General features: G+C 28.4%; 1 protein-coding gene across 3 annotated transcripts in view; it reads right to left on the reverse strand.

The window, feature by feature from the left end:
* Positions 1–23,942, reverse strand: part of LOC136982880 (piezo-type mechanosensitive ion channel component 2-like) — a 186,569-nt gene extending 162,627 nt beyond the window's left edge. For all 3 annotated transcript variants that reach the window (XM_067279432.1, XM_067279431.1, XM_067279430.1), the window contains exons 1-2: positions 23,732–23,942; positions 17,870–17,989 (exon numbers count right to left, since the gene is read on the reverse strand). In XM_067279432.1, the coding sequence (XP_067135533.1) occupies positions 17,870–17,954 (85 nt within the window). In that variant the 5' untranslated portion in view covers positions 17,955–17,989; positions 23,732–23,942. The remainder of the gene's footprint in view (positions 1–17,869; positions 17,990–23,731) is intronic.
* Between the last annotated feature and the right edge of the window lie 1,100 nt (positions 23,943–25,042).

Below are 25,042 nucleotides of genomic sequence, written 5' to 3' on the forward strand. Positions count from 1 at the left end.
AAAGCTTAAAAAATGAAATCAAATTTTTGAAACTTGTGCCAAAAGCATAACTGTCAAAAACTGTAACTTATATTATTACTGTGCTTTTGGCACAACTAACAACATCTGAAGCAAGGCTCTTGTCAATATAGCTAAAAATATATTGCTACTGCTTTTGCACTTACATTGCAAAAATTACAGTTGAAATTTGTAATATTTTTTATATTTTTTCCATTAAAAATTGTTCATTTTTAGATTCCCATTTACACAGATATGGACCAAAGAAAGATAATAGGGGCAATTACCTCATAACATTTCATTGCTAATAGGAACTTCATTATTTCTTTAAAATAACATTTACATTTTTATAATTACTTTTCAATTTTGTTACATTTTTATATTGTTTAAGTAATTTAAGTGATAGAACTTTTATTTTATTACATGAATTAAAAATTACTCCCCCCCAAAATTTGTTTCTTGATCCATTTATGCATTTACAATCATTTAATTTGAAAAGTAGTTAAATCCTACATAATATAATACTAGGTGTTTTCTAGGAAAACAAAACAGCTCTGCACTTTAGGTTTTTCTGTTCTGGCTTCACATAAAAACAAAAATGTGGTGACACACTTCTAATGTTCTGTCTTAAACAGTTTAAAACCTGTTAGTTCAGTGAAGAATGTGCATGTCCATTGTCATAAAGAAAAAAATGTCAAATGTTTAAAACATCCCACATGTATTATAGTGGTCTACTGACTGTTAAATGCTTGAAACAGAGAAAAGGCCTGGAAAAATGGTTTAAAACTGATCTAAATCGAAAATAAAAAATTAAGATCAATATAAGTTGACAGCAATCATAAACTTGATTAACATGTAGCACCAACTAGCTTACAACCAGCAATTGGCCCATAGACTTTACATGGAGAATTATGACCTCAAATATCTCAGCTCTTAGATTGAATTACAAAATTCCAGCTTTGTCATGACATCAGCCTTGCTGAGTTGTACAGTACATATTTGCATAAAATCTTATTTAAAGGTTATGTAGTTGTTTTAAACTTCAATCACAGACAAAACACCTTCTGACTTATGTAGAGCTCTGCTCAATTATTCAATAGTAGTATTTATCTCATGGTAAATCACTGTTGTCATGGTAAATGTGGTGAAAGAGTAGGCCATATAATCTCTATGGAGAAATTTCACAAACCTGTTTATCATGAGACAGATTCATATTTAACAGTTTGGTCTGGATTTTTATTTTTAAGCTTAACTGGCATATCAATGTGATTTTAAATTATTATTATTGTTGTAATCTGTGTAATGAATGAAATTTTATTATTATATTATGCTTATTCCAAAACATAAAATTCAAATTGCTAAACATAGTCAAGAGATTTTAAGTTTTTTTTAGTAATTATATTTTATATATATACATTGAGAAAAATTACTTTTTTCAGAAAATCCTTTATGATGTAATTAATATATACAGATATTTCTTCTGTATTAATTACACAATGAATTAACTGAATAAGAAATTGATAATTTCCAGTAAAACATTTATGAAGATTAAAACAGCTATGGAAGACTGTTTCAAAGTAATAAAATATGGAAAATGATTTTTCCACAGATGCAATTTTCAACCAGTAGTATTGTTAATGTATAATGTTTCAATATAACAAATTGAAATGACTTGAAAATATGTATTGTATTACAAACTGAATAGTATCTTTCATTTTTCTTATCCAATTACAGGATACAAAGAATAATATATACTGAATAATACTATACAAAGACTATATAATACAAGTGTACTAAACATCCAAAGCCTGACACACAGATACTGGACCAAACAATTGCCTTAAACAATCGGTTGTAAATCTGCTATTATTAATGATCATATACTAAGTAATTTGATACTACTACCAAATTACTTGGTATTTAATTATATAATACAAAGAATATAATAAACTGGAAAAATCATTCTGTCTACTTTTGTCATTTCTAATTAAAAATACTGACATGCTTTAGTTTATCCTTTGACTGAGAAAATATGATTAATACTATTATTATATTTGACATATAGGTCAAAATAATATTTTAAATATAAATGCCAAAGTAAAATGTTAAAAGGGATGCATAGACACTATATTTTGCCAGAAAGTATCATATTAAAAACTTAAAAAGTCTCTGATATTATAAAAGTTACCACAAAAAATTTGATCATAAATGCAATATCTAAACTTAATTCTATAGAATAATGATTGTCACAGTAAAGGAACTATTCAATAATAAATAGATCATAAATTATCCTGTTGCTAGATTATTAAACTGTTAATTTATATCTCATTGTGTGACCTACTTTATTACCCCTGAATTATTCAAACTAGTACTATTTCATTTCTTCCTATATTTAGACTCCTAGTTTCTAAGACAATCAAATTTACCATGTGATTAGATAAATAATGCCCTCTTGGCAAAAATTTTTCTCCTCTTTTTTTCTAATGTAACTAAAGAAAAAAAAATTTATACTGTTTTCCATAGTGTATCCTATAAATGTAAGAACTTATACTTGTGTTTTTATAACATGTTTGTTATAAAAACGTTATGGTAACAAATATCTCGTTTTAAACGAAACAAATATATTAAAAGTTAGGTTATAACTACAACACAAATGGGATGATTGATTGTTGGTTCTTGTGAAAGATAGATTTTTTTGGTTATTTTCAGATACAGCACACTTAAAATTATCATTTTATTAACTTTTGAAGTCAATACATAAACTTATCTTATGCCAATTTCTACTTTTTAATAGCATTTCAATAATTTTGCGAACCTGTATAAAATTTTTAACAACAACCTATCACTAAACATCATCATCTCTCTAATAATGATTATCGGCAATTTTCGATTTGATTATTCACAATAATTTATTGGATAAATTGAATTTCAAATAAAAGTTTTTATTCCACTTGAGAAATGATTAAATCTAAAGAGATCTTTCAGTGAGCGAGGTTCAAATTTGCGAAAAAAAAAAAAAAAAAACTCGCAGCCAAAACAATGCGCTTAAAGTTTTATTTGACTGATAAACCCTTAATAAGAAATTTGTTATCGTTTTTAATCAAAAACTATATAGAAAATTACAAATTTAGCTAAATATTCTAAAAATATTAAATATAAATAGACTCGAAGACACATTAAAAAATAAACTAACGGAATTGAAACGAATTTCAAGTCTATAAATACACGTGTATCGATTTTAACATCTTAAATCTTTTAATTATTAAATATTTTTCTCTTTCGTTGTGACTAAATACAAGTAAAAAAGGGAATTTCTTTGCTTAGTTATAAAATTAAAAATTAATTTCTATACAAATTATATTGTTAATTAATGACAACTGTTCTTTATTTTTTTCAATGAAGTAATCCTAAAAATGAAGGTGGTTCAGATATTGAGAATTAAATATGTACGATGTAGAGATATTTTGTCATTTGTTCCAAAATACTTAAGAACATGAAATTTTGTTGTCCTAAAAACATTTATTTATTTATGAGAGACGTTAGAATAAAACAAGTGACGTATCCAATCATCAGCGCTACAGGGTATGGGAATAGGTTAATAGATAAAAATTTTCTTTTCTATAGACAGATGTAAAACATATTTCTATACACACACTTACAAAAATATATTTTACAAATATTTATTTTTAATTCAAACGAGGCATATAACCTTTCACTTCTTTAATAGGATAATAGTCATTTTTAGTTTGTAGCCTACTATTCGATATTTTTTTATATGCGTACGAGTATATTTGCATTTAATACGACTTTGATCTTTCATTTTTAAATACGGGAGGGGGGTACAATGTTTGATCAATATAGGGAAATCAACATTTCACTTGTAGAAAAAAAATTAATCTCTCTCAGTAGAAATATTTATATAAATATAAAAATTGACCCCTCAAATTGTTATCTTATTACGATATCTTTTGGAGAAGCTGGCAAAGGCTCTTGCTCAACTTTCTCGGCACTCGAACAAGAGGTTAAGAGGACCATTGGGAAATCCGATAATTTTCAATTATACTAAGATATAAAATTTGACAAAAAGTTAAAAGGAGTAATTTTGCTGAATTGGGATAAAAAAATATTTTTGTTGAAACGATAGAAGTCTCTAAAACACTAACTCAAAATTGTGTGAACCATCTGTTGAGATGCTATTAAGAAATAACTTTTATATTATTATTAAAAATAAAAAAGGCAAAAAGAGTTTAACTTTGAGAGTGGAGACGAGTTTTTAACAATATTGTAAATGCCAACAAGTAAAATTTTCATTAAATACGACACCGCTCAAGATATTACATGCCTTTATCTATCTCACCATCCTTTAGATTCCGTACTCCAGAATTTAATAGCATCAATAAATATATGTAGGGCTATATGTATTGATAGCCCTTATATACCAGTCACCATGCCAAATTTTGTTTTTTAATTTATACCCCATCCTAAGATATTAAACAAACAAAAACCTTCCTTTTTTTTTACTTTTTGGTTCAGGCCATTTCAAAACGTCGAAATTTGCAAAAATCCGGAGGGTCATATCTGACACAATTACAATACTTTCCCGCATTATGTTATAACGGACGGAAAAGTAAAATTGAACCAAAATAACTTTTATTCTCTTTAATTTATAGTGAAACATTTCTTCCATATCGTTGCTTTTGCTTTGATAACGGCACATCTAAAAAACTGATATTGCTTTTTTGCATAAATAAACACCTTAGGTAGAGTACATTTATCATGTAAAATGGCATATTTCTACTTCCATTGAATTTCCGTCAAAGATCATGTGTAGCCTGTGTCATGTTTGCTTGTTTAGTTATGGCAACGCAACACTTGGGCGATCTGCTCTCAAAATTAATCTTTTTGCCATTTTATAATAATTTAAAATATAAAAAGTTTTAAAATAAAATATCATAACAGATGTCGCCATTAAAATTTTAAATGTTGCTGGGAAAGTTAAGCAACTCGTTGCTGTAATTTTTAAAAAAATTATGCCACTATCAAAGCAAAGCGACGATATATATATTAAAATTTATTCACTATTGTTATATACACAACATGTATTGATCTCACTTTAAATTCTTATTTTGTCTCTTATTCTGTTATTTATTAAACAAATATGACAGCATGTAACCTATAAAAATTTCATAAGATGGTTTCATTTTAAAAGAGATTCTTTCAACTATTATTATTTTATATGGAAAAGAAATATGTACGCATGTAATATCCTGCTGTATATCTGATTTATTATATATTCATTAGTAACTATATATCATAGTAAATTGAAAAATAAAGCAAATACTTTATTTTACCGTTTTTTCTAGCTTAAATTACCTGAAAACAATTTCAATTTTGTAAATTCTATATTTGATAGGAGGAAGTTATCGGATAAAGAATAGACATCATTACCGAACTGATTGACGATCGGCAATTTTTATTTCCAGCTAACTGTAGTAAAATATTATTTCATATTTATTTTATTTTTAGAACAGCTTGAAAATAAAACGTAATTTATTTTATATGCAGTTTAAAGCAAAATGATTACAAAGTCGAATAAACTTTATGATAAATAATCATTAAATATATGAAATTTCAAGTCTTCATTTAAAAAATACTCCGCATTTAAACTGTAAAACTCAAAGGTAAAAAAAAATTATAAACGTTAAGGAATGTTAATCTTCACATTAAAAAATATTAAAGAATTAATTACTTCGGAAACAAGATTAGAAAGAACACTGAAATAAATAATTCTATCACAAATATAAAAGAAAGTAATGTATAACAGAGTTTTATGTGATAAATAATTAATTGGTTTTAGATCAATTAAATAAAAAAAGATTTATAACTAATAATTTATTTACTTCCGATGTTGAAAATTTAATAATAAATGCGTTTTTTGATAAATGTTCCATATTTATATAAATAAATCAAGATGTTAATTTTTTTATGATGATTTTTACAATATATTAATGATAAATGGATTTTTGAAAGCGCTGATAATATTGATTTTGAAAATGACAGAATACGCCACGAATTCATTAATATAAATGTACAATATCTTTAAAAAAAAATCGAATTTTATATTGATTCTTCTATAAATATACACTTATGAAATAATTCAAGTCCCAATATAATATATAATACGTATCAAACTGAAAACAATTATGAAATGAAGACTAGAAAAGTGTTTTAAATCTATGAGAACTGATTTAAAGCAAGGGAATGAATATAATTTTTGATTATCTTTATTGATTTTGATGGTCTCATTTCGAAAAATTAAAAATATTAATAAATATATATTTAGCAATGGATGGAAAAAGAACTTACATGCATGTAGATGTATATTAATTTATCTTATTGAATTTCACCTACATGTAAATTATATATACAGTATATAATTATTAGTCCTTTATCGAATTGAATATATATAAATTTATTAAAATAAGTTATTCGTTAAGAAAGAAGGACTTTCAGAAAATCCATTTTGGACTAGACGACGCTAAAGGAGGAATATATTACTTCTGATTTGATTATATTTTTAGTATTTGATAATCATCTTCATAATTTATTTACTGTATATGCCATGAAATGAGAAGCCACACGTGGAGGAGTAATCAATAACTGACTGAAATTAGTTTAAAAACAAGAGCATTAATTTATTAAAAATCTGATCACAGAAGCATAACATGTTATGCTTCTTTTGCTTTTATAAAATGAGACTGAAAATGTCAATTAAATGATCATTTGACTGTCAATTAGCCTTTACGAATCTTTTATCGAGATTCTCGATTATCAAGAAATTAGTTATACTAGAATACAACTAATTCCTTAATAATTATTGTAAACTGCGAATAAAATAATTGTAGTTTATTCAAAAATGATTTATTTTTCAAACTAATACCAAGGTATTTAAATCTATTTAATGTGATCACAATTTTATAGTTTGTATAACCTAATAGCATCGACAAGTATATTCGAGGCACAATGAACGATTTATATATAAAGATGGATCCAGGAGCAAATCTTAGGAGGGACGACTTTTAATTCGTTTAATTCAAGGTAAAAGGTTATGGCTTTAATAATTACTTAACATAAACTTGGACAACATAAGACTGTAACGGAATTAAAAAGTAATGGTTTTCCGAAAACTTCACTGAATCCTGTGATTATTCTGCTGAATCTGAAACTAAACTTTGATAAGCAATTTCATCTATCGGCACATTTTCTTCTTGAAACAACTTGAGCTCTGAACATCCAATTTGCTAAAGCGGGGTGGATCCAATTGCTGAACTTCTTTCCAGAAAGTAACAGAAGGAAGTCGCCCACTCATAAGTAGCTAGTTTTTATTGGTTGAGAAAATTATTGTAAGTAATGTCTGCACAGTTCTGAGATTCTGCTACACATTGCTTGCAAGAAAACCAACCATGATCTGGTTGGTGCTTCGAGCCCGAAAATGTCTGGAGATATCTCCTCAATAGCGTTTAACTGCATTTCAAACTTAGTTTTTTAACAACTCAAAAAGACAATAAGCACAGATGCTTCCTCTTCTTGCATTAAACAAATCCATTCCCTTAAAGCGTCTATATTTTTCAAATGATAATGTGCAGCTTCTAGCCTCATACCCCATATTATTACAGGGACAGGTAACAAAGCATTTGTTCCTACATTTCTCGTAAGGCAGTCTAAAACAATCTCTTCTTGTGGGCACTTAAACATCTTGTACAAACACCCTTCAACATGTCAGCACAAAACATCTATGGAACACAGTCAGTTATTAATCCAACTAACTTTTTTTTGACAGGTCAAGAATTTTCAATGCGGTTAATTCACAATGACTTTTGGCGTTACATTTCTCCAAAATGCTTGTGCGTAATATTTGAGATTTTGTGAATGATGCAATCTGTACAGCAAGATGTTGAAAACCTTACGATTTTTAAATCAAATGATTCGTCCATTATGAGCATACAATACAACAATTACACAAGTTCACAGTCTCTTGTAGATCAGCATCTCCAAGATCTGAAAAGTACTGCCAAAATGTTGATTCACTTGGTATTGTTTCTCCGTATATATTGCTAATGCTTCATTCAATTTCCCAAAATCCAAAAATTTGAATTTATTGTACAAACATTTTATAAAACGTTATTTAACGATCATATCAAGAAAAAATTCATTTCGTTGAAATCTGAACCACCATCCTTATTGTCTACTCGTAAGAATGATATTCATCACTAAGTAGTCACATAAATAAACTCGGTAGTCACTTGAGAGTAAACTTCGTGTTATAAATGTATAATGTATCCGAAGAAAATGATTGCTAACTTTAATTTGATCATAGGAATTTTTGAGATAAGATTTCAAATGTGCTCATTTATGCCAACAATTGAAATTTATGATCGGCAATCATATCATCTAACAATATGGTTCCGTTCTATTGAATTCCTGTAAGTTTATACCTGACAATAACAATTTGATATTTTAATTAAAAAAAATAAAAAAGCAATTATCTTACTCGTCTGGTTCGCAGTATATTTCTTGACTAGATTTAATTATAATAATATTTCTTTTATATGATATAATTAAAACTTTAAATATTCAATAAGAAATATAGCAAAAACGTCAATGTATTCTGAAATAAAACTTCTTAATTAAGAAGTTTAAATTTAAAGTTATCTTACTAATTTGAACAACAACAAAAACAATAATAATAATTTAGACATTATTCTTTTCTACATTTTAGTTTCTATACTTTTTATTTTAATAAATGGCATTTATCCATCTATCTAACATTTATTTATCTATTAATCTATAAATTCAAAAAAGTTTGCAAAGACTTAAAATTTCGTATTTTCAAAGAATGTTTTAATTAAAAACTAATCACCGTAGGAAATTCTTATTCCTCTGTCTGTTTAATTGTATTTGAATTCCTCAAAATGACAATTCAGCAATTTTTTATGAATAAAAAATAGCAAAACGATCGAAGTCGATGGGCTCATTTTTTTTCTTATTTAAATGGCAGATTGGTGTAAGATTACATTGAATTATAATTGAGGGGCGGCGAAGATATTGGGCCGGCCCTGCTTGCATGACATAATTTTGGTGACGCATGTTTCATATTATATATAACAGGCATTCAAATGGCAAAATTAGTAGGCTAGCCTCACGATACGAGATTTGGATTCGATCTGTTCTGATTCCCAGAGACTTCTTATAGAGTTCAGGTTGAACTTAATTTCTAAAACCACGCCCATCCTGATTGACATCGGAGAATCACACACATAATAGATAATAAGCAAGATGATGCCAGAAATATACTTCACAGTGCACTTTTAAATGAAATAAAATTCTTATATAAATGAGCAAATATTTATTATAACATCGTCATAATGCCGGGCTGCAAGTTTTAATTTATTTAATTTAAAACATATATGCTCTCCACCTCAAATTAGTACTGTAGTGCCTTGTCCCTGTACATTATACTTTTCAGTTAGTAATAGTGCCGATTATCTATGTAACTCCTTTCAGGGGAAAATTTTACACATTAAAACCTGCGAGAAGCGGAACCTCTCTATGACGAAAACTTGCACTGGCTAATGAAAGCTTTCACAACACAGTCCTATCACTATACCAAAAGCTTTAGTATTGTAAAAAATTCCTTTCGACATTATATTTATTTCATCATTGCCATCACAACAGTCTCTAAGGAGGAACCTGCAAGACGAACATAAAGCTGTATGTATACATCTCTGAAGGAAACTAACTAATTTGCATTCATTAAAGTTTCCGTCTTTGAGAGATTCTAACAAGTATTGAATCGAAAGACCTGGTAAAAACATTAGCAATAACATCTACCCAAGATGTATTTTACAGAATAGCAAATAACGAATTGAAATGTGTAAAAACTAGTAAACTTTCATTTTTAAAAATTTCAAATAGGTACAGTACATCAAACCTTAAAATTAATTAGATTTAAACATCTTTTAGTTTCTACACGTGCCAGCGAAAAGTATGCGCTATTTTTCGAATCGAAAAAGACCTTGAAAATAGAATGATCGTGATCCTGAAATTTCTCCGACTGCTACTCAAATAGATAATTTTTCAGCATGTAGAAAAAAAAACTTGTTCTATTCTATTTTGTGTTCGATTTCAGCAGAATTTTCAGAAAATATTGTCATGTTTTCTGTTTCCACCCGCATTTATATTGTATTTTATTTAATTTATTTTGGCTAATTCCAGTTCTGTTTTAAAATATTTAGAAGAATGCTCTGCTTTCTTGATGCATTTATACGTTAAAAAAAGTCGATGCATTAATACAATGAACCGAAAAACACTTCACCGTTAATTAAGAGGTGTCCAAGAATTAGTCACCAATATTCATGTAATTTTATTTATTAAACAAAATTGATTTACGAACTGTAATGCACATTATTTTACTGATTAATGCTTGTTTTTGGAGGCATGTGTGAGAGCATGTGTTGTAGAGCGTGTTCTTATGACCTCATACTTTCCAATCAAATAGATCCTCTTCCATGCGGCATTCATACCAGTAATTTATTTTCCAGAATCATTTGCTACTTGGTTACAGATTTTTCTCCATACCTGTTAAAATTATTTGTTATTTTCGGTGCCACTGCAAATACTATAAAGTATTTGCAGGAGGCCAAGAAGTTTTCAACGCCACGTTTGAGAAATTTTTTGGGTGGTTTCATCTTTATGGACAAAATTGAGCTTTACTCTTTCCACAATTTTCAACTTGTAAACTTTGATAGAGCTAACAGTTGATTGTTTTATGTAACTTGAATCTTCTTGCTGTTTCACGAATAGTCAAATTCTGATTCACCTCAACACAGATCTCTAACCTTATCTGTCACTTTCTTAGTTGAAATATTCACAGGACAGCCAGGATTTTTCTTGATTTGATTTGATTTTACATTTAAAAAAATTTTATTAGTTACTTTATTCCAGACATTTTACAATAGATGTTGAAAGTACTCACTCTGGGTTCGATTACGTTCATCAGATTTCGTCAATCACCAATGATTGTCGAAATCTGTGAAACATGGATGGATTGTGTCGGATTTGGTGAAAACCATCATTTATTCACGTAATTAACTCCTCCATATTACGCTGGAATGACGTACACGATACTCTTGGCAAATAAAAAAAATCAAGTACGATGGTGCATCGCCACATTTCAGCAATGTTGTGCAAAAACACCTGAACAACATATTTTAGACAGCTGTTCTTAACGTTTTGTGAATAGTTTTCTAGTGTATATGAAATTGTTTTCGTAACGGTTATAAAAGCTATTAGTAAAATATCATTAGTCAAAACATATTGAAAACTACTAAGATAGACAAATCTAAATGCACGTGTATAAACAGAATTCAATATTTTACACACATTAATCTTATGCAAATATTTCAAAATATTCTGCCTGTTTCTCTCTTTCTTTAAAATTATAATTAAATTAATAATGTGTATTAATATTGATAAATACTGTAATTTTTCAATCAAGTTCTGTTCAATTTTCTCAATTTAAATTTCTGTTCAATTTTAATTATTTCTATAAAAAAAAAAAAATTAAATATTTCCAGTGTGAATACATTTAAACATACTTTTCATCTTTTGAAAACAGAAAATTACTTTTTCATTATAATATTGGCCTGTTATGTTAAATTATTACAACAAAAGTCTAAGTTTATGACGAATTTTCTATAATTTAAGCTTTCGTGTTCACGTTTATGTTGTTATTTGTGTTTGATTAATAATCAGACATTGTTCTTCACATAATAAAGCATATACTTAGAAATACACATAAATTTTTGATGTGCTGTGACCGAAAACTACCAAATGAAAGCAATTTTCAAATACATTTTAATCAATAATTACGAGGAAAGCAAACACCTTTAAAGTTTAAAACTCCAAAACTAATTATAAGTTTTAATTTGGAAATTATTAATAATCCATTTAATGATGATATCTAATTATTTTTCCTTGCTTTAAATGAGAACCTGAGTGTTTCACTCATCTGAAAAGTAATTTAATTTGGATATTTTAGTTAAAAAATGGCCGCATTTTTCTAATACGTTTCGTATAATTTGCACAAATCTTTTCGAGGACTCAATTTGTGAACAATTCAGTTAAACGGGTAACGGAACATCAAAGCCATTTCATTTATTCGAAAAGATATCTAAGCGTGAGTAAATACGTAAATCTATTTATAATTAACTGATTAAAATGAACAAGTATAGACGATCTCGTTCGCGATAACTGGTTAATTGCTTATGTACATTTACTGTTATGAGATTATTTTGTGAAATTAGAAAATTTAATTAAAAATAAGCTATTCACTTTGGTAAATTAAATAGAAAACATCGGATTTTATTTCATTTTATTAATTCAAAACGAATTTTTTTAATTAAATATTCGATTTAATTTGAAATAACATTAAAATCAATGCATATCGCGTTTAATTGTACAAGTTCCCTTTTGTCATCTACAGAAAAATTTGAAAATATTTTCGACAATTTCCTCAATCGATAAATATATTAAATACAAAAATTAATTCTTTAAATTGAAAAAAAAAACATCCCATCGTTTCATATGGTTAATCAAGTAATGAAAGAGTAAGTCAAATAAATAAATAAAAACGTCTGAGAGCCTAAATATAAAATCCAAGTTAATATTGTATGTAACTAATATAAACAAAAGCTAAATTAATTCAACAATTCTTAATAAACTATAAGGGACGTTCAAATGAGAATGGTGTTATAAAATAATAATAAATGTTTATTATTGTTTATTCAAAAGAAGAACTGGGCTGTAACCAAGTTCTCATTGCTTCGATCCTCGTCATTCGACGTCCTTTGAGATGATTTTTTAAGAGGTCCAAAAATGTAGAAGTAACACGGGTAGATAATGTGAAACATTGGAGAAATTGCATCCTGGCAATGTGTCTATTGCCAGTTTGGAAAAGTTTAAGCGTCCTGGCAATAGAAACATTGCACTGTTCGGATGGGGAAGTGTTAAGACACCCTACATATAGCTCCGATCCGACCCGTGACTTCCACATTTTTGAACCTCTTAAAAACCTCAAGGGATATAGACTTGCCTCTTGAACCACGACATCGGACGAGAAGGCTCGAAAGGCAGTGAGAACCTGTTTAGCCCAGTTCTTCGAGGATTCGTAGGTTTGTTAAACGTTGAAATAAATGTCTCAATTTTGAATAAACACATTTATTGTTTTATAACCCCATTCTCACTTTCACTTGAACGTCCTTTATAATAGTATTTATTGGAAACTCTAAAGCCGTATTACTAATGCTACTTATTTTCTTTAGTAATCTTCACAAATTTATTCTGTTTCATCTGAATACCAGCATCTTTAAACAATCTCATTACAATTTGTCTCGTTAACACGATCATTTGTCAAAATCTTCTGTAAATTCAAAAAAAAAAAAAAATATGTAGCTTAGAGTTGTTTGACAAAACTATTTACTGCATTTTAAAACAGTTTTTATTTAGAAAAACAAGTTTTACTAGAAAAGATAATGTATGTTGATGATTCATCTTACTTGTATTTTCGTTCTGTTTAGTGGAGAGTATATTTTAACGATGGTACTTAAAATATATATATATATATATAGACTAAATATTCTATAAAAAGAAAAATTCCTATAAATAAAATTATATGAAATTTCTTTAATAAATAAGAGAATTTCAAATCTTAATATTGAGAATATTTTATCGTTAAACCCGATCGATCCTGGAAAAAAAAAAAACATCGATAAACAAGAGGAAACTTTCATACACGAATATACATTAAAAATAATAAAATTTTATAGATATTTTACATCTAATTAAAAAATTTATTAGGGAAAAAAATGCTAAAAATAAATAAATTATAATTTTAAATATGATTCAATCTGGAACGGAACAATCTATTAGAACATACGCAACTTAGTAGATGCATTTATTTATTAAAATAATCAAAAAATACAGGCCCGTATTGACATATTGGAAATAGAAGATCGATATACAGTTTTTTTCATTCTCAATTAAGCGTGGTATTTGTCGATTCATTGAATTACTTTAATTACGCTGTCGTAAAATGATTACGTGACTGCAGAGAAGATCGTAGATAAGAGCGTAGTCGTAAAAGTGGGGTAAATCTTTAATTATGCACGAGCGAAAAAATAAAACTATATTATAATGAATGTTTATCACTAAATAAAACACAAGAAAACAAAACGAATTACTTCAAAAGACGAAATACAATCCTACTTCGGAAGAAAATGAAAAATTAAAGAATGCGACATATTAATATTAAAATGGCATGCATTGGAAACGTAACTAATCATTATTTTCTATTATTTTTTTAATCTCAATATTTACTTTATCAAACTTAAAGATAAATAATTATAAATCGAACAATTATTTACTGTGACATCGCCGGGCTGCAGTTTTTAATTCATTTAATTTTAAATATATGCTCTCCACCTCAAATTAATAGTGGCTTGTCCCTGTACATACATCATACTTTTCATTTAATAACAGAATCTAACACGTTCGGAGGAAATTTTTGAATTAAAATAACGTGACTTCCGGTTTGCATCGGAGGTTCGTGAATAGTTAATCGGGGCCTCCTGCCCCTAAGGTTTCCATGTCTGGTCTCGTCTTTCATCTATCTAACGCCATTCTCGACATTAATTAAGGAAAGACGGACGATAATGGGAATTTATATCTACAATTTTTTCAAATTGAAGTCCAATTTAAGGAGATAAACAAAAAATCCTTATATATGTTGTGTATTACACATAGTGAAACCCCCTCTAAAAGACCACCTTATCGTAAAGACCACTTTTGTTCGGAACCATTAATGATTGCAAATTAAGGGTTTCACTGTATTGTACAGAATACACATTATAAGGATAGTTAACATAAAGGAAACAAATATACCGGTAACTATTTTCATGTTATCTAATTTTATTCCTTTTCTACATTCGCACATTATATTATGGATTTTTAACAATTTTAAAGCTATTTTTATTGTTAATACTTTGATTACAGCTCATAGATTTCACACACGTATCTAATATATTGCTTTTAAAGTAATGTATCATACCCGATATTATAATAGTTTCGTTTACTTAAAATGAACTCCTTTTTATTATAATTGGCGAATTAAAAATTTAAATTTTAACGACAATTTAGACTAAGATCGATTAACTTCTAATATTATTTAATCTGGATAAAACAGGATTTACGAGACGAACGAAATAATCTATGAAGGGTAAACAGAATATTTATACTGTCATTTGATATTGATAGAAATCAGATACCAGTTTAATAACAATACTAATGATATTCAAAACCTGTTATACCTAACATTCTTTTATCGTGATATAAACTTTACATAAGAAAATTCATAGACGGAAAATCTATGCAAAATTAAGATCCAATATGCCCAACCATTTCTGAATTATCAAGAAGGCTAAAGCCCTATTGACCAAAATTCGCCGATTGAGATTATACTTTATAAATAATTTTACAACAAATTAATGTTCTTCGAAAATTTTTCGAAAGAAATCAACCCCTAAAACATTAAATTTGTAAACAATTTCGAGAACTGACAGCCATGTAACTATGGTGTGCAGCCATTAGTTCAACTCTTTTTCATTTAATACCACATTAAAACGATGATTTATAAACTTAAAATCATATTCTAAAGATTCGATTATATGCAAAATAAAAACTGCTACAAAAGTAATAAGCATTTTCGACTTTTATATTAACACAGATGTATTTTTCAGGGCATGACACCTTTTTATACAAGGGAGAACAGCATAAAACAAATGATAGGTTCTCATATCTATTATTTAACAGAATATAAAACTTGAAATTCTGACATACTTTTTTTGCTTAAATGCACAAACATGCATACATTAATTTTCTTATATTGAGGACATTTGAATATACAGTATTTGTTATACTGGTGGATTTCACAGGAAACAATTATTATTTTAAACAACGATCCTATTTTACATCTTAATCTTTGTCACTGAAGAACAAATAGCAAAGATTGCGTATTTCTCCTCTCATATTACAGTGTTATTCAATATAACCGTTCGGACGTATAATTATTAGACCCAAATATATTGTTTCTCAGAGAAGTCAGTAAATATTAGCAGAGATAACAGAAAATTATTAATTATAATATAAAATATTTATTTATTATTCAAATTATTTAAGAATAAGTTTAACAATTAATTATATTTGTTAAAATTACACTCCAGTTTTAACTTATCTTTCTCATTAATAGAAATGCATTATGAAGGTTATCTAAAACATGTTTAAATTAAGAATTAATGTAATAAAATCGAAAGAACATACTTTTTCAGGAGGAAGATTTTCAAAATATACATAATATTTTGTTACAGAACAGATATATTCAGTGTATTGAGAAATGAAATGGCTGATAGATGTAGTCAATACAACAATTTTGTTCCTATATAAACTGGGGTGGCCACAGCCCCGTACGAGATACAGGTTCCTAAACTTTTGGTGGTGGTTGCTGCCATGTTATGCAAGAATATCATACAGAGAAGTCTGATATTACTGCTAAACATTTGCTAAAGTAACAAGTACTAGTAACAGTATGAGTGCTGTTATTTCACACTGTTCTAAACGCAACCGTGAAAACTCTCCTGGCTGAATAATATGCAGGGCTTAAGCCTGCGGTGAAAAGGGCATAGCAAATGTTTAATTAGCACGGTCCAGACGTTCAAGTGTTGTATTTTGCCTGACTACCGTCTTTTTATTGCTAACTGCACTTAAAATTTGACATACAATTAAAAGTGGGTTATCAATAAAGAAATAACAAATAACAAACACGCTGTTCTGATTTCAGTTTCGCTTTTATGAGATGCATCTGTCCATGTTTTTTTAAAACTGTTAAGTCACGAAACAGGCGCGTGACAGTGGCAGTAGGCTTCCATACACTACTCTTTTGCCATACAAGCCAGCAAAGATAACACCCATTTCATTCTGTTAGCCTAATTTCTTAACACCTTCTATAAATTAACCAAATTTAAATTCTTTGTTTGACACGTGCAAATACTGACACGTGATAAGCATTATCATTTTTTAAAAATTTGTTCCTCTTTACTCATGATGTAGGATTTACATTTCATATAAAAATGATTTAATGTTTAAATTAAAAATCAATAGAATATCAAATCACGTGACACAGGATATCAAGAGTAGCAAAGGAAGACACTTTCTATCATTAATGACTCCATTAGAGGACCGGAACGTGACTATTTGTACAGGAAGAGAATAAAATGCCTCTACAAAGAAAAGAGCATTATCTCGTTCATATATATACATTGAAGAGTTACAAATCAAAATAAATAAGGGATTTTACTAATAGCTAAGTTATTGGTTTGAAGTTAGAAAGGAAATTCGGATGCAAAAATTAATCGATAAAACCGTAATTTTTTTCTTCCTTATTCTTTTTGGACAATAGTCTGTGAATACTTGGCCTTCTGCCACTATTGTTCGAAAGGGAATATTTTCAAATGCTTATTTCAGTTTACAGCAATGTTAACAGAACTTGCAATTTCGTAAAGTTCTTAAAAATCTAAAATTCATTATCGAGATTCTTAAGCTTATTGTTTTACTAACATTGACATTTGCATTGCTATTCAGCATTAATACAGTGAGGTTAAGTAAGTACAGTACATACATTCTATTGACATTCATATTAAACGATGTACAGACAAATTTTCAATATATTATTATTATTAATTTTGTATAAATGAATACTCACCTGTTAGAAGAGCTATTGGTAGCACAATGCGAAAAAGGCACAAGCAGACGGCTTCGCTCACGGCCATCTTACATTTATACAGCATCAAGCGCAAAGCATCGAACAAAAATGGATCTGTACCTGCAAATAACACACGTTAATAATTATTTAAATTTAAAATAATGCAATGCTGTTTTACGGAAAACAATAAACCTACAAATGATTTTTCTTTTAAACATAAATTTAATAATAAAACAGAGTAATGGGTACATCAAAATAGCTTCATAACTGTTGGGATTATTTATATTATTCTGTTTTTAAAATTTAAAGGTCTGTGGCATGTGTTTTAATGAGTTTAAAACGTAACTAAGAACACATGTGAAAGTGTTGCATAATTCGAATTCTAAGATATTTTGCAACGTGCATTACTAATATTAAATATACTACGTAAATAAAATAATTAGCTCGTGTTTTTCTGTTTAAAACTTACAAACCTGTTTATATCTCGCTAATGTTGTATTGCAAAATTTTCGGAAATACTAAGATTATAAGCATAGCATTCATATTTTAATATAATCTAGAAATATATAACATAAATATCATAAATATCAAGTTAACAAACAGTATAAAATACAGTAAAAGCTGTTCAAAACGAAAACCTGCCTAAACGGGAAAAACCTGTTTAAAACGTAAAAATATTCGGTACCGTGCGAGTCCAGTTTACACAGGTTTTACCGTATAAACAAAGTAAAGATTTGATTATTATGCAATGATCGAATTTATATTCTTTTCTATTACTCAGAAAATATTTATATTTTTGGTGTATTCCTCCGTAATTCGTAGATAAATCTTGTAATTTTCAAGCCATTGCTATTGTGATTAATGGATTTCTAAAAGAATAAACTTTTAATTATGCATTTAGGTGTAAAGTATGTTCACAAATAAATAAGTTGTTAGGCATTAGAAGTTCTGGATATTTAACTTACAAAATTAAGAGTTCTACTGAAATTTCAAAGAAAAATAGATTAATGTTACCCTAGGTATACAAAATGGCGGCTCGTCTCTGACTCCAGCATACAGAAGCCAGGAAACATGTGGGGACGCACGTTTTTCTAAACCTAACCTATTCTAATAAATTACCATAATTATTAGCAACTAAATTATTAGAACAGGTTTAGAAAAAAGTGCGTCCCCACATTTTCCTCGCTTCTGTATGCTGGAGTCAGAGACGAGCCGCCATTTTGTATACCTAGGGTAACATTAACCGAAAAATAATTCGATTCAACGTTAACGCCTTACCTTTACTGAAAAATTTAACTCTAATTTTCCGAATAAGCCACATCTTAGAGAAACTAAACATAATACAGCTATGTTTTCTCTAACTTGTGAATAAACTAACATGTGGTTTAAGATAAGATTATCAAACATTAAGATAAATTACTCGACAACGAATTAGAAAGTCTGAAAAGTTCACCTAGTTAGGAATTATATAAACCGACAGATATTTTCGTTCCATATTATTTACACTAAGAAGAAATTATTAGTTTAATTAAAAACTATTAAGTCGTCAGTTTAATCGGCACTTTAAATATTTTTCTAAACGATAACCCAGAACATTTTTCTGTGCCGCAATGGACAGTTTATGCAATTTATACATGTTAAAATTTCTATCATTCTCACCTTTATTCCCCGTTTTCTGTTTTAACCGTTTCAGTTTCAGTCCTAACGACGTCATTTTCAAATTTAAGTACACGATGAATAGTTCTATACACTGAAATTTTTGAGTCGAAATATACGATGCAAGGAAATGTAACTTTTACAGATGATGATAACTGACGAATGCAACTGGTGGTGGGCGGAAAATGTTTTAGTAGATGAATTAATTCCGAAAGGTGGAGATCCGACTCGTGGGAAAAAGGAAAATAGTTTTTGCGAAATTAATTAGAAAAATTGCTCTTTTATTTTTGTATTGGACTTCTGTGACAATGGAACCGTTTTTTTCGGGTGTCACCTTCGGTTATCATTTTTTTTAAATACCCGTCCGCTGTATGGGTGTAACCAGAATACAAATCATTACACTCAAAAATTGACCCAGAGAACTTTATCATTAAATCTATAGTGAGGTAAATTCGTATTGAAATTTAAAATTTTACACGAATTGCAGCCAACATTCACAGATCAAGAACAATGCTTTAAACGGCGGATCATCAATCTATTATTCAATGTCGTGATGAACGTTAACTGGGGCAAAGTTTAACGTAATAATGTATAATGCAGCCCAATATTAATAAAGCAATAAAACTCTGAAGTGCTTCAATAAATAACAATTCAATAACTAAGTGAATAGAATATAAAAGCGTTGACTCGCCCTCATTAAGTTATTGAATGATCAAAGTTCACTACAAGGATAAAGATTCCAATATATAATCTCAGTATAAGTCTATATTTAGAAAAATTAACTTGTGACTAAATTTTTAATACTAAAATTCGCATGAAAAATTTTTTAAATCCACTTGGGAGAAGAAAATACTAGATATTAACTATAATCAATCAGTCAAATCTGACAATTCATGAAATATAAATATGGTTCATATTATCCAAATGTTAATTAATTAATGTTCCTTTCCAGAATTAATAAGATTTATGCTTAAATTATGTCGAGTAAATCCATAATTACATTCTAAATATAGATTATACTGAATCCAAATCTGATGATCGATCAAAACGCGCATGTGTACCTTACAACACTCCATTCAAATATCTGAACCTTAACAATAGTGTGTTCTATCCACAGAGAGCATCAATCGTTATCCCAGTGATAAATCAAGAAAAGATGATACTTGTTTGATCAATCATCAAAACTACTCACATAGAAAATTCCAAGATTATATACATTACTATACAATTTTAAGTGATTCAATTCTTTTACAGGATCGTCTCTTATATAAAAGACACATCACACAGCTCTTTTAAACATATAAAAATCAAAGAAATGATACTTGTGCATTTATAAGTGTTCGGTGCTGTTAAAGCATTTAGAAAAGTGAATAAGATTTTAAAAGGTGCAAAGAAATATGGATAGGGCTACCTAAACCTAATGCGGACATAGCTGCTGCTTGCTACCAATCATACCACAGTTGACACCATCTAGCACATTGTGTGCGGTATTTCCGTCACGCTACTACAAATATAACCACTCAAAATAGTTATATGCGTTGAAGACAGAGTCAATATTAAGAGAAAGAGCATAATATTGATCAGTAATGGTCTGGACGGCGCCAGGAAAAGACACACCCCAGCAGAAAAATAGCTTTGTTCCCAATAGGTGTACCGAGAATCAACTACTACTTTGCTACATATTAAAAAATTTTTTTCGATCATTAGACATTCTCGGATGATACTTTATTCAGTTCATTCGCCATGCTTCCGAACGTAGTTTATTTTAATAATAAATTACATCAATGAATAAAATATCTTTTATTGTCTTAAAAAAATGTAAACTGTTCAAGTATTTCAAGACAGGGTCAAAGGATTAGAGTAAGCGTTTACATTAGATTGGTGACATCTCGAGGAAACGAAAGTTTTTCTGAGGTAGTTTATTGGATTTTTATCTGGGAAAATTGAATTGGAAGAGGAAAAGAAACAAAAAACGTTATTCCATGTTTAAAATAAAACGTCTAGCTTAAACCATTGAACTGCACTTGCCCTATCCAGTAATCGTGGTTGTAAAAATTTCATTAATTGCTTCAATCTCTTTAAACCTTTTTAATTAAATAAATATTATGCAAGGTATAATAATACACAGGTTTGCACAATACGTGTACAGCAGTTACTATATAATGGCCATTGACTTATTTAAAATTAGTAGGTTTACGCTGCGTGACCGGCTTTACGATTAGATACTGTCCCGACTTTTAAGACTATATACTGCTCCACATCAATAATAATTTCGAGAACTTGTTTACATTTTAAAAACAGTCAAAAATTAAAATAATAATAAAAAAAATTATTATTGTAGTTTATTCACCGTGTAACGTTGTTCTTCCTAATTTAAACCGGTTGTACAGCATAGTATTACTACTATAACTCTGATATGTCCGCAGTAGAAACTAATAAAAACCTCTACTATCATTCGAAAAATGTTTTTGACCTAATGAGGTCGAACAGTATGACGATTTTTTCTCCTATCAGAAATGAAAAGCATGTGGCGTCAATCCAAGAAAATAAGAAGAAAAGAGACGTGTGTTCAATACTTAAATTATAGCTTTCTCTGAACTACTAACTGAACTCAGCAGAAAACAAATATTAAATTTAATCAGTTTTTTTTTCCTTTTTATAAATTACTAAAGAATGTGAGCTTGTCAAAGGCATTACTACTATGCGATACCATCAAACGTTTATCAGGTACAGTACAGTACGTCACAAGGTCAATCTTTAACGATTTTTCCTTCGTTTTGGTATTATACATTGGTTATAAAAGGGGGTGAATGGACATGAAGGTATGAGAACGTATTATACGTGATTACGTATAAAAAAATCTCTGAAATATAAAAAAACACGTGATATAAACAAATAATAAATTATACAATTTTGAATTTTAATCATTTATGGGTCCTATATTTACCACTGCTGGAATCTACTCCCAACTGAAACTGAAATTAGCCATGATAATCGCGTGCTGAGGAATAATTATGATTAATACATGTTCGAAAAATCTCATAACATTTGATTTTATTTCGGATTTCAACTGTTTATTTTTTATTTTATATCCAATGACGTAAGACGCAATACAAATGATTCGTAGACGAATTTTTTTTACATTATAACGACATTAATTTTCTTATTTAGTCATCGTTATTGCTTTAAAAAGATTATATAGCAATATTTAAAATTAGTCATTAAAAATTATTAGCAGTGTTATATTGTAAATAATGTAAATTCTACAATCATCAGTGATAATTTAAATGTCCTAATTATGAATTTAATAACAAATCTGTAAAATAAATCTTTAAACAAAATAAGAAAAGATCCTCTTAATTATTAAACTATATAAATTTTTCTCACAAATTTTATGTATACTTACCATTAAAAATTCCATTGAATCAGATTATAAATATGGAATTTAACACTAAAAAACTCATACATTAACTAAAACTTACATTAAATATTTAATAAAACGCTAAATTTCCTGTTGACATTTCTAACTAACACAATCATATGATAAACTGAATAAATTTTTTTTATAATCCCAAGATAGCAAACATCCTATAGTGATATTGACAAATAATAAATTATACAAGCAAAAATTCTATTTTATAATCAAAATGTAAATTAAAAATGCATCTACATTTAGATATTTTTCATGTATAAATAGGCTACACAATTTAAATCCTTAAAAATTTGTTTCTTTGACATAATATATTTGAATATAGTTTAATTCAGTCTTTTTTTTCTTGGTATTTTACTTAAAAATATAAAAAAAATGGAAGTAATTACATTAAAATTCATATCTCATGTAGAAACAGAAACAAATTTTACAGATATTAAAGTGGTGCAATCAAAAATAAGATAAAAAAAATAAGATTTCACATTTAATCAATTTAATTTACAGATAAAAGGGGGAGAATAATAATTAAAACAGATTTAATTTTAATATACATATATATAATTTATTATTTTTTTTAAATAAAATAGGCGTGAGAATTATTACAGAAAAAAATGACAATCGATACGTATAGTAGACGAATTATTCTATTATTAAATATTTTACAAAAAAAAACATAAATCCTTAACACGCATCTTCGATTATTGTTACGCTGCTGTAGTAGTAACACCGCATATGCAACACTGGATTTTAAATTGTAAAGTCAAAATAGGGCTTACCATTATTGACGTCACTCGAACGTCATTTTTTAATTCTTTTGTCTCGATCACACTACAATGAATATTACAGTTATTCGGTCGTGTTATAATCCTTTAATAAACTTATATCCGAAGCCGTATATTACAGTGATCCTGTCTATTCGGTTGCATAGCTAAGACGACTGCGTGGGTTCGCAGTCACGTGGCAAACTTGGTCATTCCGCACAACTCCTTTAAAAAAAATAAAATTAAAATAAAATAAAAATTCAAAAACGCTAGACATTCGCCGTTAGTGATTTATTATTATAAAATAGATACGTTTCGTTATTAATACGTGAATTATAAACGTATTTATTTTGTAATTCCGTCTTTGGCTGTAATCACGTGACTGGGAGCCATTTTCGTCTGGGAAAAATTATTTTATTTTACGCTGCGATGTAATTATAAATAGTGAATGTAAAGTTTCGGGCTTTAGTTGTTCCGCATTAAATAGGCACAATATTCTCATTATGAAATTATTTTCGACATCGCACGGAGAACAAGGTACAAAAACCAGCAAACATGGTTGCCTAGCGACGGATGTACCATTTCCGGGTGGGAGGGATGGGCTATTCGATTTCGTTCTTTCTAAAAGTAGATTTTAATGCAAATTTATTAATATTATTATTTTTATTTTTTAAAAAAATAAATTAGAGAGGAACGAAATTAATTTTCTTTTTTTTAAATTCTGCTATTAATCAATAAATATTTTGCGTTATAAATGGCGCAATATTTTATTGGCGTCCAGAATATTGAAAGAAGGAAGAAATGTTTATTTTAAATTATTTAAAATGTGATTTTTCATTAATTCTACATGAACTAAACTTTAATTGAACTATTATTATTTTTGTAATTTGAGAACAGGTGTGTAAATTCATTGCGTAAGAAATACCACGTGCTACGATTTTATGACAAATTTGTTACTGGAAAACCGTCGTAAAGAGCGACGTCGTAAAGTGAGAGGACCTATTCTCCGTGAGATCATTGGTTAGTGTTTTAATTATATCATACTGTATGAGAATAACTATCAAGAATTTACATTTCGTAGTTATAAGGGATTTTCCATTTATTACGTGTACACAGGGCCGGATCTACATAGGGACTAATAGGGTTTAAGCCCTGGACCCCAAGTGTCAAGGCCCACAAAAATTGAATTATTATCATAAGTTTTTAATATTCTATTTCTTATGTTTTTTAATATAAGATATAAAGTTTGTCATTCAACACCAATATATTTCAACTCTGATTTTGATGTTATTAAAAATCAATTTTAAACCCCAATTTAACGATTCT

This window comes from Centruroides vittatus, unplaced genomic scaffold (assembly GCF_030686945.1).
Source record: "Centruroides vittatus isolate TY-2023 unplaced genomic scaffold, ASM3068694v2 contig_874, whole genome shotgun sequence".
Taxonomy (NCBI): domain Eukaryota; kingdom Metazoa; phylum Arthropoda; class Arachnida; order Scorpiones; family Buthidae; genus Centruroides; species Centruroides vittatus.